The 14,252-nt window shown below is 65.3% G+C and overlaps 1 protein-coding gene across 1 annotated transcript; it reads left to right on the forward strand.

Annotated features, from left to right (window-relative positions):
- Positions 1–1,327: 1,327 nt before the first annotated feature.
- LOC120873667 (scavenger receptor cysteine-rich domain-containing protein SCART1-like) lies at positions 1,328–12,192 on the forward strand. Its single transcript, XM_040254464.1, has 13 exons — positions 1,328–1,394; positions 3,156–3,447; positions 4,031–4,440; positions 5,192–5,505; positions 5,885–6,188; positions 6,333–6,650; positions 6,741–7,055; positions 8,828–9,142; positions 9,320–9,379; positions 9,461–9,775; positions 10,198–10,233; positions 10,810–10,947; positions 11,371–12,192. The coding sequence occupies exons 1-13, from the start codon at positions 1,328–1,330 to the stop codon at positions 11,649–11,651; spliced, it is 3,165 nt and encodes a 1,054-aa protein (XP_040110398.1). The 3' UTR covers positions 11,652–12,192.
- The last annotated feature ends 2,060 nt before the right edge of the window (positions 12,193–14,252 follow it).

The following is a 14,252-nucleotide window of genomic DNA, read 5'->3' on the forward strand; positions in this document are numbered from 1 at the left end:
CCTTCTCCGGGGGATCTTCCCGACCCAGGGATTGAACCCAGGTCTCCCGCACTGCAGGTGCCTTCAGTTGTACAGCAGAGTTTCAGTATTTTTACAGATTATACTCCATTCAAATGATTACTACTTTGTAAAGTAATGTCTGTAATTCCCTGATTTGCATGATATAGCCTTGTTGCCTATCTTCGACATAACTTCATTTCTCTTTGATACCCAGGATTTCTGGGTCATAGGGAACCACTGTGTGCTGTGCTTAGTCGCTCAGTCGTGTCCAGCTCTTCGCGACCCCATGGACTGTGGCCCACCAGGCTCCTCTGTCCATGGGGATTCTCCAGGCAGTAATACTGCGGTGGGTTGTCCTGCCCTCCTCCAGGGGATCTTCCCGACCCAGGGATCGCACCCAGGTCTCCCGCCCTGCAGGCGGACTCTTGACCGTCTGGGCCACCAGGGAAGCCGGAGGGGGCCTCTGTGTTTAACATTTGCAAGTGCTGCCAGGTTGTTGCCCAGAGTGGTTGCACTGTTTTACCATTCCGACTGCAAAGCATGAATGCTCCAGTTTCATCTTTATAACTTCTTTTTCTTTGCTGGAATTTTTTTCATTTGTTTAAAACGAATTTGCAGTCTATAATAGAAGCATCTTTACGGCGACTGTTCGAAAGGCCTCACCAGGCAATTTTGACGGTGTTGGCAGCTGAGTGTCTCTCCCCATCAGCTGTGGTTTCCCTGGCGCTTCTCATGGTGAGTGATCTCCAGCTGTACCCCAGGCACGTTGGCTGTGATGTCAGACACTCCTGCTTCTGTTTAAATCTATTTCCGCAGGCGGCCGTTCTGTTTAGACTCAACAGGTAGGCTCCAGTCTTCTTTTGTGGCCTCAGCTCCAGTGACAGTTTAGGTCTCAGAGCCCTTGCAGAGCCGTCACAGGTGTCTTGCTCTGTGCTCTGGGGCTCCTCCTGTGTCCCTGCTAGTCCCCATGACGCCTGGGGTCACTGTGCCACCACCCACGATGGGGAGCTGGAGCCTGGGTGGAGGGCAGGGCTTGGCTGCTGCTGTGGCTGTGAGCCCATTGGACCGCCTGCCTGTCGTCAGCGTTATCAGCAGAGGAGGAAACCCGAAGGCCGGGCCCGTGAAGCTCAGGGCCGCCAGGCCATCGGCTGCTCTGCCCACAGATGGAGAGACGGAGCCGCTGATACGCTCTGGAAAGGCCCGCACGGTAGCATTGGTCCCGAGGGGCCGCTGATGGCTCTGCTTCTGCGTGTTGCCCTGGATTGAGATACCTGCCTCTGTGCAGGCTGAGCCACGGGAGCTGACTGAGGCTCGCAGCTGCGGGGCCATGAGGGTGGTTCTCTGGGCCTTGGGACTCGGCGTCCTCCTCCTCAGGGCCAAGGCCGCCCCCACTGGTAAGAGTTTCCTTCCTCCGTCCATGGAAACTTCTGGAGGCTCTGCTCCACGGAGGCCGAGGCCCTGGGGTGTGAGGGTCATCGGTTGTGATCAGCTGTCTGCTGGGGTCTTGCTCAGCCCAAGTGGGGCCATATCCTAGGGCAGAAGACACGTGGGGCTCCAAAGTGCAGACACCCAGAGATGCTGGTCCCTGCGCTGACTGAGCAGGTTCTACCCGGGGTAAGCCCAGAGCCCCTGGCCTCGCCACTCGGAGTCCAGGGCGTAGGGCTGGCCAGAGTGCAGACAGAGTGAGGGGCACGGCTGGCGTCTGGCCCCAGTGACCCAGACGGACAGGGGACGCTAAGGGACTCTGCAGGGAGCTGCCCCGTCTCCTTCCCTCGGGGCAGGCAGGTGGTGGGTGGGCATAGGGGGGCTGGGGGCTCCCGGCCGTGACGGTGAGCATGGTTTGGTGCTGGGCCACGGAGGAGAGCCAGCCCCGGAGAGACGCCACATCGGTGGGGGTGGGGGTGCGGGCTGCTGGGTCCAGAAGCCAAGAGGCTGAGTCACGGCAGGAGCTGTGGACAGGTGTCCTGCGGGAGACGGCACGGAGAGGCTGGGCTGGGTGCGCTGTGCGGTCTGCGTGTGGGCACCGCGGAGAGTATGAATGGCGAGTACAGGCATGAGTGTGAGAGAAGGCTGGGCAGCTGTGTGCAGACCCATGTGAGTGTGTCTTGAGGCTGGGGAAGGGGTGAGGGTGGCCCCGTGCAGTGCCCTGGGGGCTGATGGGAGGAAAGTTCACTGGGCTGGTTGATCCAGGATGACAGGAGGTGACAGAAAGCCGGACAGAGGGACACGCTGGGTGACGTGGGGTCTGGGGTGATGCTGGAGCGCGTGAAGGGCGGGGGGCTGGGCTCTGAAGCACAGTGAGGTCGGCTGGCGGGAGGGGTGCTGGCTGGTGTCAAAAAGGAGCATACTGTGCTCCTGTGCGCCCAGAGGAGGAGGGGTGGGCGTGAGGGGCTTTGGGGGCGGGTGGGCGCGGTGCATGAGGCCTGGCGGGTGGTGGGAGCTCTGCGCCTTCTTCTCTACTGAGGGCTGGGGGGCCTCCCTCTCTCTGCCCCGGGGAGTCCTGGACTCTCCTGCCCCACACGTCTGGGACAGGCCCTGGAGGTGGTCCGGCCCAAGCTGGGCATACAGTCCCTGCGGAGGCTATCTCGCCCCCCTGCATCAGCCCAGGGTCCGGTGGGAGGATGGACGGTCCAGGGCCCGAGACGAGGGGGCTGTGCAGGAAAGACGGGGGTGAGGGGCCTAGTGAGGGGCCTAGTGAGGAGTGTAGCCCTGCTCCCGGTGGGATTGGAGGGTCAGGGGGCGGCTGAGACTCTTGGAGACCCAGGAGGCAGCCCCCAGGAAAGTGAGCTGGGGGACAGGTGGTGGGCAGTCGGGGGTGGGGCAGGGATGAGCAGGAAGATGGAGGGCTGCAGGGCTGCTGGGAAATAACCTTAAGCTGGGGGCTGGGGTGGGTGGTGGGAGGAGCCCCCTGCTTCAGGTAGAGGACAGGGGACTTCCATGCCTTGGGCCTGCGGCCACCCAGGACGTGGAGGCTCCGGCGGGCCAAGGACAGCACTCAGGGCTCCTGCCCCACCACCCGTCTGGACTGCTCTGTGGGGCGCGGGACTTGGCTTTGCACAGAGGCCTCGGAGCCAGGCCTCGGCAGGGCCCCAGGCACTGTGTCACCACTACCGACTCTGCTGTCGCCGGCCCTCACTGGCCCGTTCCATCTGCAGGCGGACCCGACGACCTGCGGTTGGCCTACCGGCCCAGTCCATGCGACGGGGTGGTGCTGGTCCGGCACGAAGGGGCATGGGGACACGTGTGCAGCCGGGAATGGACGCTGAAGGAGGCAGCCGTGGTCTGCAGGCAGCTGGGCTGCGGCCGGGCCGTGGGTGCCCCCAAGTACGTCCCGCTGCCCGGAGAGGCGGTGCAGCCCTGGCTCCACAACGTGTCCTGCAGGGGAGACGAGGCCTCCCTCTGGGGGTGCAGCCTGGGGGCCTGGACGAAGAGCGAGTGCCCCTATGAGTGGGTGGTGGTGGCTCTGTGTTCCAGTAAGTCATGGGTCGGGCTGTGGGGGAGGAGGGGGCCCAGCGCTCTCGGTGAGGGGCCCCCAGAGCCATCGGAGATGGGCTGGCTCTCAGCTCTCCCTCCCTCCTGTGTCAGCAGTCCTAGTGTTTTGCTTAACAAATCCCTTCTTTACGAGGCAGCGGCAGTGTTCGGGGTGCTGGGGATGCAGCCGTGAGTAAACTGTCTGAACCTCGCTGCACAAAGCCTGCTGTCCAGGGAGAGGCCGAGAGGGAACGCAAGGGCAGCTAGAAGAGCAGTGGGGGCGGATGCGCAGGCGGGTGGGGGCGACACGCGAGGGGGCCCCACGGACCGTGCAGGCATCTTGTCACCGTCGCCGGCTCAAATGTTCTCCCTGGAGGTCTCTCTGGAGGGTCTAGGGCTGTGTCCGGCACTTCACGTCCTGTCTGAGCTGACCCACAGGGCGGTTTGTGGGGCCCAGAGCAAAGCGAGAACGCAGGCGTCTGTGTTGAAAAATCAATGATGGTGTCTAGAGATCGTTGAGCCAGGAGGGCCTCTGAGCGGCCCCGCGCTGGCCCCTCAGCGAGGCCCAAGGCTGGCCTGGCCCGGGCAGGGCCCTACTGGGGGTGGCTGTTGCTGAGGCCGGAGGTCGCGCGGCCAGCAGGTACTGCACACCACGCCCTGTGTGCTTCGCAGACGGCACTTTCCGGGAGGTGCGGCTGGTGAAGGGCCGCAGCCCCTGTGCAGGGGTCCCTGAGATCAGGAATGTGAACGGGGTGGACCGCCTCTGTGGCCTGCACCGCGAGGAGGCCACGGTGTTCTGCCGGGAGCTGGGGTGCGGCCCTGCCCTGCAGGCCCCCCGCCAAGATGGCAGCGTCGCCAGGAAGTACATGACCTGTAGGGGCGACGAGCTGACCATCCGGAACTGCAGGCTGAACAACAAGTTCCGCAGCGGCTGCGACTTCCAGCGAGACGCCCAGGTGGTCTGCTCAGGTGAGCTGGACCCTCCACCCTGGCGTGCGGTGCGGTGGGGACAGCAGGGAGCTGGCCGTGCGCTGGCTGTCCCTCCATGCTTCAAGTGGGCTGCAGCAGAGTGCGCCCCGGGAGTGCCTCCCGCTGGCCCAGTCCTGCCTGAGGCCTGGGGTACCGTTGTCGGGGGGGTGGCCCCTGTGCAGCCCACCTGTTGTGGGGGAGGCAAGAGCAGGCCGGGGAAGGAGAGCGGGACAGACAGGAAGCTCTCCTTGAGAACTTGAGAAGGACTCTGTAGCTCCTCCTCCTTTGGACAGAGACAGAGGTGAGGGCACAGGAGGGAGCCGGGCACGTGCAGCCGGTGCCTCGGGAGCCGAGGGTTGCTGCAGTCCCGGCCTGTGCCGCCTCGGCGCTGTGCTGGCTGTGCTCTCTGTGGGTCTCACACAAGTCAGGGTCGGTAGTGGGAGTAATCTGGTCTCTTGGATCCTGGTACATTCTGGGTGGGAATGAGGTAAAGTGTACACTCTCCCTGGTGCCCTCGGGGGCATGCCCTCAGGGGGCCTCGACCTAGCCCCTGAGACAGGAGGGTCTTGGTGCCACCACCCTGGGCAGGCAGAGGATGTGCAGCGTGTCAGTCTCCCAGCGCTCAGCAGGCCCCTGCTTCCAGCGGACGATCGCCTTTAGCAGGACTGCTCAGGGTCCACAGTGCCGCGGGGGACTCAGGGCTGAGCTCTGAGCTGAGAACCCCTGTCACTGTTGGAACTTTCTCCTCCAGGACACACGGAGGCCCGGCTGGTGGGTGGCGAGCACGCCTGTGCTGGGCGCCTGGAGGTGAGGCGTGGCCTGACCTGGGGCACCGTCTGTGACGTGGACCTGGACCTGGCCACTGCCCACGTGGTGTGCCGGGAGCTGCAGTGTGGTGTGGCCGTGTCCACACCCCAGGGCGCCCACTTCGGCCAGGGCTCGGGGCTCGTGTGGACCGAGGCCTTCCGCTGTGCGGGCAACGAGTCCCTGCTGTTCCACTGCCCTCGGGGGCCAGGGCACCAGTGTGGGCACGGCCAGGATGCGGGGCTCAGGTGCTCAGGTGAGGCCAGGAGAGGGGCTCCGAGGCTGGGCCCTGCCCCCTCCCTGACAGCCCCCTCTGTGCCACCCCCACCCTCTCGGGGTGCAGCTGGCCCAGCTCCAGGGGGCCTCCTGCCAGGAGGTGAGCCCTTCCCCTTCGGGAAGTGCTGCTTCTGCGGGCTGTGGGCAGGAAGGAGAGGGAGCGGGCTTTGGGGACAGAGGGATGTGACCCCCAGGCCGGCACAGAGCCCTGCACACGTCTGCTGGGCACTGCTGCTGAGGCGGGTGGGGAGCTGGCAGAGAAGGGGCCCCAGGAGCCCCGCCCTGGGTAGGAAGGGAAGAAACAGCAGGGCCCGCGGGGGGGCGGGGCGGGGGAGCGACGCCGACACCCCCTCCCCCTGCAGAGTTCCGGCTGGTCAACGGCAGCAGCGCCTGCGAGGGGCGCGTGGAGCTCCAGGTCCAGGGGGCCTGGGCGCCCCTCTGCGCCGCCCACTGGGACTTGGCGGACGCCACGGTCCTCTGCCACCAGCTCGACTGTGGGAACGCGGTGGCCGCACCCCCGGGGGGTCACTTTGGCGGCGGGGCCTCCGCGCTCTGGCCGGACGAGGTGCACTGCGTGGGGACGGAGCCCTACCTGTGGAACTGCGCCGTGAGCACCCTGGGGGCGCCCGCCTGTGGCCCCGGCGAGGCAGCCGCCGCCGTCTGCTCAGGTGGGTCAGCGCGAGCGCGGCCGGAGGGGAGGCCGGGCGCGGACAGGGCTGCGCCGGGAGGCGGCGTCCTGTCCTGGGCCCGGGTCGGGCCGGGTCCCGCCCGCCGGCCCCGCCGCCCTGCAGTGTCCCGCCCCCCGCCCCCAGGTCTCCCCGACGCCCTGCGGCTGAGGGACGGACAGAGCCGCTGCGATGGCCGCGTGGAGGTGTCCCTGGACGGGGTGTGGGGCCGCGTCCTGGACGAGGCCTGGGACCTGCGCGGCGCGGCCGTCGTGTGCAGGCAGCTGGGCTGCGGAGCGGCGGAGCGAGCCTACGAGGCGGCGGCGCCCGCGCGCGGGGCGGTGCCGCTGGGGCTGAGCCGCGTGCGCTGTGCGGGCACCGAGCCCCGCCTGACGCGCTGCAGCGTGTCGGCGGCCCCGCTGGTGTCCGCGGGGGCGTCGCGGGACGCGGGCGTCGTGTGCTCGGGTGAGTGCGGGCCCAGCCCCCAGGACCCCCTCCCGGGGCCCCGCGCCCCGCGCCCCGCGCCCCGCCCTGACGTGGCCGCTCCCTCCGCAGGGAGCCTCCAGGTGCGGCTGGCCGCGGGGCCGGGCCGCTGTGCGGGGCGCGTGGAGCTGCTCCACGCGGGCGAGTGGGGCACCGTGTGTGACGACGGCTGGGACCTGCGGGACGCCCAGGTGGTCTGCCGGCAGCTGGGCTGCGGGCACGCGCTCGGCGCCCCGGGGGCCGCGCACTTCGGGCCCGGGGCCGGGCGCATCTGGATGGACGAGCTGGCCTGTGAGGGCCACGAGGCCGCGCTGTGGCGGTGCCCGTCGGGGGGCTGGGGCCGACACGACTGCGGCCACAAGGAGGACGCCGGCGTCCTCTGCTCAGGTGGGTGCTGAGCCCCGAGTGCCGCTGGGTCTCCAGGGGTCTCGCGGTGTTCGTGCGTAATGGGATGGCCAGGGCTTTCCTGGGGTCGCCCGGAAACGCCCAGGGCTGTTCCGCTGCGGGTTTGGAGAACTCCACACCTGACTCCGCAGGGCCCTCTCGCTGCCGCTGCCGGGATGCGGCTGCGGCGCGACTGGCGCCCCTCCTTTGCCCCCGGGTGGGGGGCGGGCGGGAGGAGGCTGCTCGCTGTGGAGCTGCCCTGGGGGCCTTTCTCCGCTGCTGCCGGGAGCCCGCCTCACGTTTGTGCTTGAGGCTGCCCTGTCTTGGATTCTTGATTTCGATCCGCATGGCAGTGTGCTGGACGGCTTCTTTCCGGAGTGTTGTTGAGGCATGGTAGGAAGATTGCTTGCTTTTAGCTCATCCATCCCGGAGGCTTTTTCTGTGCCTCTAGCCTGGGTGCGATTATTCTCAGTGGTGGGGTTTTGTCACGTGCTGGGGGCGTCTGCGCCTCCGTCCACCTCTGGTAGCTCCGGGAAACCCTTGGGAGGGGGTGGGCACCCGTGTGGCCTCTTGGCCGCTTCTGATGGCTCTTGGTGCCCATTTGTGCTTTAGGGACGGTTTCTTCAGCTCTCTCGCGTGTCTTAGATGACGGCTTCTACTTCAGCCATCGTTTCTCTTCAAGTAGCAGGCCCGTTGTTCGGGCTCCCCCGGCCTTGTCACTCATCTGGCGGGGGTGGGGGCTCTGCTCTTTCCTCCTGCTTCCCGGGAGAGGCTCTTGGCGCGGTCCGCTTCACGCTTTGCTCTGCTGGCACTTCTGGCCTTTCTGTCCTTGGAGGCAGGTTTAACTTCCACTGTGTTTTCAGCTTGAAGCTCTTCCTTCCTCTGTGCTCTGGGCTCCTCAGGCAGCTGCTGGTGCTCGCTGGCAGACTGGCCCCTGCAGGGGGCCTGGCTGTTGGCAGGGGTGGGGACTCTGCTGTCCCGATTCTGCCTGGCAGCAGCGGGGTTCCCAGGGGAGATCAGAGGCAGGCAGGCGCTCATGAGGCCCAGGCGTGGAGCGGGCGCTGGTCACTCTCGCCCGTGCATTTGGTTGGTGGAAGGTCAGAGGTCAGCCCAGATCCAGGGCTGGGAGTAGGCTCGGTGAGGGGGCAGGGACAGGCGGGGATCTGAGCGGCCCCTGTTGTTCTGTCGCAGATGCAATTCCTGCCGTTTATTTTCTAAGCTTATTTTACTTGGTTACGATCCTGTCGGATGCACTTCATGTCGCAGTTCCTCGGTTTATCCCCATGTGTGTATTTTGGAGGAATTACGGGCCCTTCTGACTTACTTTTAGAGGGCTGTGCCCCACTCCACCATGTGGAAATATTATAGTCGGCTTAACTCACCCCTCGTTCCTGGGCTTTTGCCGCCCCAGGGTGACAAGACCCTACTTGGGCGCTGACCAGCCAGGGCCAGTGACAAACTCGGAGATCGGGCTAATTCCTTTTTTTGTTGTTGAATGTTTACAGTTGTTTAAAAGGGTTATTCTGTATTTGAGTGATTTCCAGGGACAGGTTTCTACAGTCAGCTGAGTAACGGGATTGCAGCGTTAGGGCTGGGGCTTGAATTGGCTCCCTCTGGGCAGCTGCTCCCGCCTTTGGGTGGGGATGGATGGGGATGTGGGGTGGCTGTGAGCTGGCTGTCAGAAGCCCTAGCTTGGCATGGGTCTTGGTGCTGGGAGCCCCTGGTTTTGGCCTCCTCCTTCGGAGATTCTCTGACCCGAGTGGCTTGTCTTCCAGAGTCAGTGGCCCTGAGGCTGCGAGGTGGCGCCGGGCCCTGTGCTGGCTGGTTGGACGTGTTCCACAACGGAACGTGGGGGGCCGTGTGCAGTAACGCCCTGAAGGACGCCTCCTTGTCCATCGTCTGCCGGCAGCTGGGCTGTGGGGAGCAGGGCTGGCTGGAGAACAGGCCGGTACACGGTAGCCTGGGCACCTCCTGGGTGGACAACATCCGGTGCCGCCGGCTGCGGAACTCCACGCTGTGGCAGTGCCCCTCAGCCCCCTGGCACCCTCACTCTTGCACCCGTGGAGAGGAGGTCTGGGTCACCTGTGCAGGTAGGCCGTGCCACCGCGTGCAGGTGGGCAGACTCTGGGGGCCCTTGAGGCAGCTTGAGTGTCCTGACAGGTCACCCACAGGGGCTGCCGTTCAGCCGTGTCCACAGGCTCTGCTCTGAAGCTTCTCTGAGCGTTTACACCCGGTGAACCGCTGCTTAAATCCAACAGGATCATCAGGGACGACGACGCAGGATTCCGGGGAGGCCCTCAATTGCTCCTCGATGGGCAGTTGCCCAGGTACCCCTCTCCCCCTGCAACCGGCTCCCCATCCTCTCCCATCCGGGTCCTGCCCCCGGTGACCCCAGGCCCCTCTTGCAGAGGAGGGCGAGCTGCGCGTGCGCGGGGGTGAGGACCGCTGCTCGGGCCGCGTGGAGCTCTGGCGTGCCGGCTCCTGGGGCACCGTATGTGACGACTCCTGGGACCTGGCGGACGCCGAGGTCGTGTGCCGGCAGCTGGGGTGCGGCCGGGCTGTGGACGCCCTGGCGGGGGCCGCCTTCGGACCAGGCTCGGGGCCTGTGTGGCTGGATGAGGTGGGGTGCCGGGGCAGCGAGGCCTCCCTGTGGGGCTGCCCGGCGGAGCCATGGGGCCGCGGAGACTGCGGGCACAAGGAGGACGCGGGTGTGCGCTGTGTGGGTGAGTGGTCCTGGAGAGGGGGGGCCCCATCTGCCTCTCCATGGGGTGAGTGGTCCTGGAGAGGGGGGCTCCGTCTGCCTCTCCATGGGGTGAGTGGTCCTGGAGAGGGGGGGCTCCGTCTGCCTCTCCATGGGGTGAGTGGTCCAGGGGGGCTTCGCCTCCCCTCTCCATGGGGTGGATGGGTAGATGAGGGCTTCCTAGCGTCTGGGATGGAGTGCCCAGTTGGTTCCTTTGGAGGCCCCCTCAGCCCTGGGTGCTGCAGAATCCAGCCCTGAGGCTGCTCTGTTTTGGTCCCTTGGACGCTGGGGCAGAGGCCGTCTCCATGAGCTCTGTTTCAGCCTTAGGGGGCTGGGGTGCTGCTCTGGGGGGTTGGCTGGCCACAATCCAGGCTCCCACTTGAATCCCACCCACTTCTCCTGCAGGTGACAGAGGGGCCGTCACCCTACGTTCCGAATCAGGTAGGTGAGCACTTCCTCAGGCCTCAGCTCCGGCCCTCCTGCCTCAACCCAACTGGAGGGGCCCTGCATGGGGCCCTGCCCCACCCAGAGGGGCCCTGCATGGGGGCCCTGCCCCATCCCGAGGGGCCCTGTAGGGACTGTGCCCCACCCGAGGGGCCCTGCATGGGGCTCTGCCTCAGAGGTGCTGTGGACTCTCCCGAATCCACTTGGCTGGTGGGTGGAGGTCAGGACCCCAGGTGCCCTGGGCCAGGCGGGCTGAGAGCCCAGGGACGGTCGGCCAGCCTGGGCCCTGCTGGGCCACCTGCTGGGCCTCTCCTCTGGGTCTTTCTCTTGCCAACTGCGGGGTTTGGTTCCGGGACACTGTGTCCTCTTAGACACGGAGTCCGAGTCCAGCGCCGTCAGGACGCTAAGAGCTGCTCTCCTGACCCCTCCCTCCTGGAGTTGGCGCTGTGACCACAGGGCCCACCTCTCCTCTGGGTCCCCCCCTCCAGGGGCTCCGGTGGTCCAGGCCGAGGGTCACAATGCCCCTGGAGGAGCAGGCACACAGGGGAGACCCTCCTCTCCCTGTCTTCCCAGGCAGTCCTCTGGTCCTGGCACCTGCCCTCGAGGCTGGGACTCTGCCCATGATCTTCGGCCTGGCCCTCGGCACCCTGCTGGCTGTCATCTCACTGGTCCTAGGGGCGCAGTGGTTCTGGGGCAGAGGCGCCTGCAGGGGTAGGTGGGCGTGGTGGGTGGGGTTGACCCTGGTCCCTGGGGATGGGGAGACTGGGGGGGGGTGCTTTGAGACCCTAGCCCATCGCAGGTTCTGTCTGTCCCTGCCCCTCTGCCACAACTTGTGGCAACTTCCTGCGAAGTAAATCCATGAGTTGTTGGTGACTGGAGATGCTGAGAGGGGCCAGACGGGGGAATCCACAGTTCCAGGGCTGCCTGGGTGGGTCAGAGGGGTCCCGGGGTATCTGGACCCCTCTGTTCTCCATGCAGCTGGGGACGGCTCCCACATGCTGGGCCTGGGGAAGCGTGTGGCCACCGGTGGGGAGCTGCAGCAGAGGAGCCCAGGGTCCACCCCGCAGGGGCCCCGTGGGCGGGCTTAACTGCTCGGAGTGTCTCAGCTAAAGGGCTCTGGTGTGACCCCTCCAGGTTCTGGAATGTCAGGGAGTCTGGCCTCAGAAGGTGTCTATGAGGACATTGGAGCTGCTGATGCGGGGGAGAAGGACGAGGCTGCTGGAGCGTCCGCAGCTGCGGTGCTGGAGGAGGAGTATGACGACGCGGCGGAGCCCGAGCCCGAGGAGGGCGACGCGGAGGAGGGGCCCCCGCTGAGCGCTACGGGTGTGCAGCTCTGCGTCGCGGCGTCCATGATGCTCTTCCTGCTCTACTGCTGCTATGCCCAGGGCTCTGCCCCGGCCAGCCCCTACATCTAAAAGCCCCGAGAATTCCTCCGCGTGTGTGTGTGACTCACTCCCGCCACAGGCTTGGTGCCGGGACACTTGGTTTCCCCCTCCAAGTTGTCCCTTAGACTAGAATCTTCTCAGGGACAGACTTGGGGTTTAGGGAGGGGCCCTGGGCTTCTCTTTGAGTTTCCTTCGAGCGGCAGCCGCTGTAGGGGCTGAGTAGGCTTTGGGAGGAGGCACTCCAGCAGCAGCCTGGCCCCTGCTCCGCCCTTGTCTCACCCTCTGGCCTCATGGTGAGCAGGAAGCCAGGGCCTAGGAGTCCTGGGTCTCTGAGGAATTGCTGAGGGTCCCCAACAGGTGTCTTTCTCTTTCAATGCAGGCAGGGCTCTTCATAGCCTGGGCCTCCTCACACCTCAGGCTGGGAAGGAAGACCCCAGTGGCCTGTGCCCCGGGGCGTGCTGACCACGAGCCGGCTCCAGGGGACATCAGCGAGACCAGGGCAAGGGAGAGGCCACTGTGCCTGGGGCTTTCATCCTCCTTGTTTCTTAAAGAGTTTTATTAAATGTCTCACCCATAATTCGTCTCAGTCACTCAGATGCCCACCACGGCCTGGGGTCTGTTTCTGGCCCCCTCTCTGCCTCGCCCTGGTCTGGGGTGGGCTCCGAGGGTCTTTAGCTGTCATGGACGCTTGCCCTCACGGTTCTCCTGAGTTGTGTGTGTGTGTGTGTGTGTGTGTGTGTGTGTGTGTGTGTGCGCGCGCGTGCGCGCGTGTGAACCAGCTCCAGGCCACCCCTCCTTTCATCTGCAGACGTTGCTTGGCCTGGCTCAGGTGTTGTGCCAGGGTCCCCAGCGTTCACGCATGTCCAGCCCTGATGCCCCCACCAAGCCCCGTGACCACAGCTCCCTGACCACACCCTCTTTGGGAAACTAGTTGCCCTGTGTCTTCTTCCCTGTGCAGGTCTGGTATCAGTTTGCAAATGACCAGGCCCCCTCCCCCATGTGTAGACCTTTCTGGACTCCCACCTCCCACCTCAGCACCCTGGGAAGGACCAGGCTTGCTTCTCCTGTGCTCCCTCCCCTGCAGGGCCTGTCCAGCCTGCCACTGGTTCCTGCCTGCCCTCCGTGTGTAGCTTCGGGGCCTGTCCAGCCTGCGGTGGCCACCACTGGCGCTGGGCTCTTGGAGTGCCTCTATCTGCTGCCTCCCATCTCCCGGCCCTTCCCCGGTGCCCCACCCTTGGGCTGTAAGAGAGATGCTGCTGTGATCCCAGGGACTGTGGTGCTGGAGAACGTGAACATGAAGGTCTCTCTTGGATGGGAGCCCTGATGAGGAAGGTGACCAGGCTAATGTCCAGAGGGCTGGGCAGAACCTCGGGTGCAGTGAGGAGGGCAAGTCACCAGGTCCCCGGGCAGCTCCTCACAGAGCTTTGGGGGCACACAAGGGTTTCCTGGGTGTCTGAGCCCACCTTGCTCCCCTGATCATGTTCAAGGCTGGCCTGCTGGCCCGGAGAGTTGGCCAGCCTGGCTTAATGGTGTGCACTGGACATCTGGGGGTCCTGGGAGTGGGAGAAGGTGTGCAGGGGGAGAGGGTCCCTGGGTTGGAGGAAAGGGAGCTGGCAGGAAGGGGGGTGAGGCCTGAACAGAGTAAGGGTGCCAGCCCAGCAGTCCGAGAGGGTGGGGACTTCAGGAAGGACGCACCTGCCCTTCTCTGCATGCCTCTCCCTTCTCCTGCCCCCGGCGTTCTGGTTACACCCCTTCAGAGCGGACTGTGAGCTCCTCCCCGCGGGCTCCCAGCCCTCTCAGTCCACCTGGGGTGCTGATTAGGCAGGCACCTTGTGAGCAGAGCCCACTGGGGACCCCACTGAGGCTGCTGCGGGTCCATGCGCCCCTGAGGTCTGCGCTGGGGTGCGGCCCAGTGCACGGCGCAGGCTGCGGTTCGGGAGGTGCTGGGGCTGCGGCACAGAAGGGCCTCCTGACAGGCCCCTGACTTCTCTGGGAACCCCTCACCTTCCCCACGCTCCTCTGACAGCCCTGGCTGCTCTTTGTGAAACTGGTTCTCTGGCAAATCTTTTGGAAAGAACCCTTTATTGGTCTTATTCTGCTCGGAACATAGTGCACATTCAAAACCTCAAGTAAGGAAGAGAGGATGGAGCATGCGTTCTGTCCTCAGAAAAGGGCGCCTCGGCATCTCGGCTGACATCCAGCGAGAACTTCCCAAAGATGCCGAGACCTGAGCGTGAGCGCCAGCAGCACATGAGACCCGTCCTGTGCTGCTGTGTGTTCCCCACGAGGATGTGCAGCTCACGCGCTGCTGGGCCCGCGCTGCAGGTCCGGTGGCTGCTGCTGTCCTGCAATCACTCCTCCTCACGCCTTTGGCTGCTTCCCAAGGGCACCGCCCTCTGAGAGTCATGTTTCTAAGGGTTTGGATCAGACTGCTGTCTGTTCACGACACGCTGGAGCGTGGGCTCATTCTGCAGCATACCTGGGTGTGTAGGCAGAAGGGCGTGCCTCCCACGAGCCTGGCCCCTGGCTCCAGCCTGGCCTCCATGGGGCCCCAGCTCTGCGGGAAGCCCAGCCTGGGTCTCACTACAGGCGGCTCCACTTCACCTGTCTGGCTGGCGGGTGCGCTGGGTA

This window comes from Oryx dammah, unplaced genomic scaffold, assembly GCF_014754425.2.
Source record: "Oryx dammah isolate SB20612 unplaced genomic scaffold, SCBI_Odam_1.1 HiC_scaffold_14, whole genome shotgun sequence".
NCBI lineage: Eukaryota > Metazoa > Chordata > Mammalia > Artiodactyla > Bovidae > Oryx > Oryx dammah.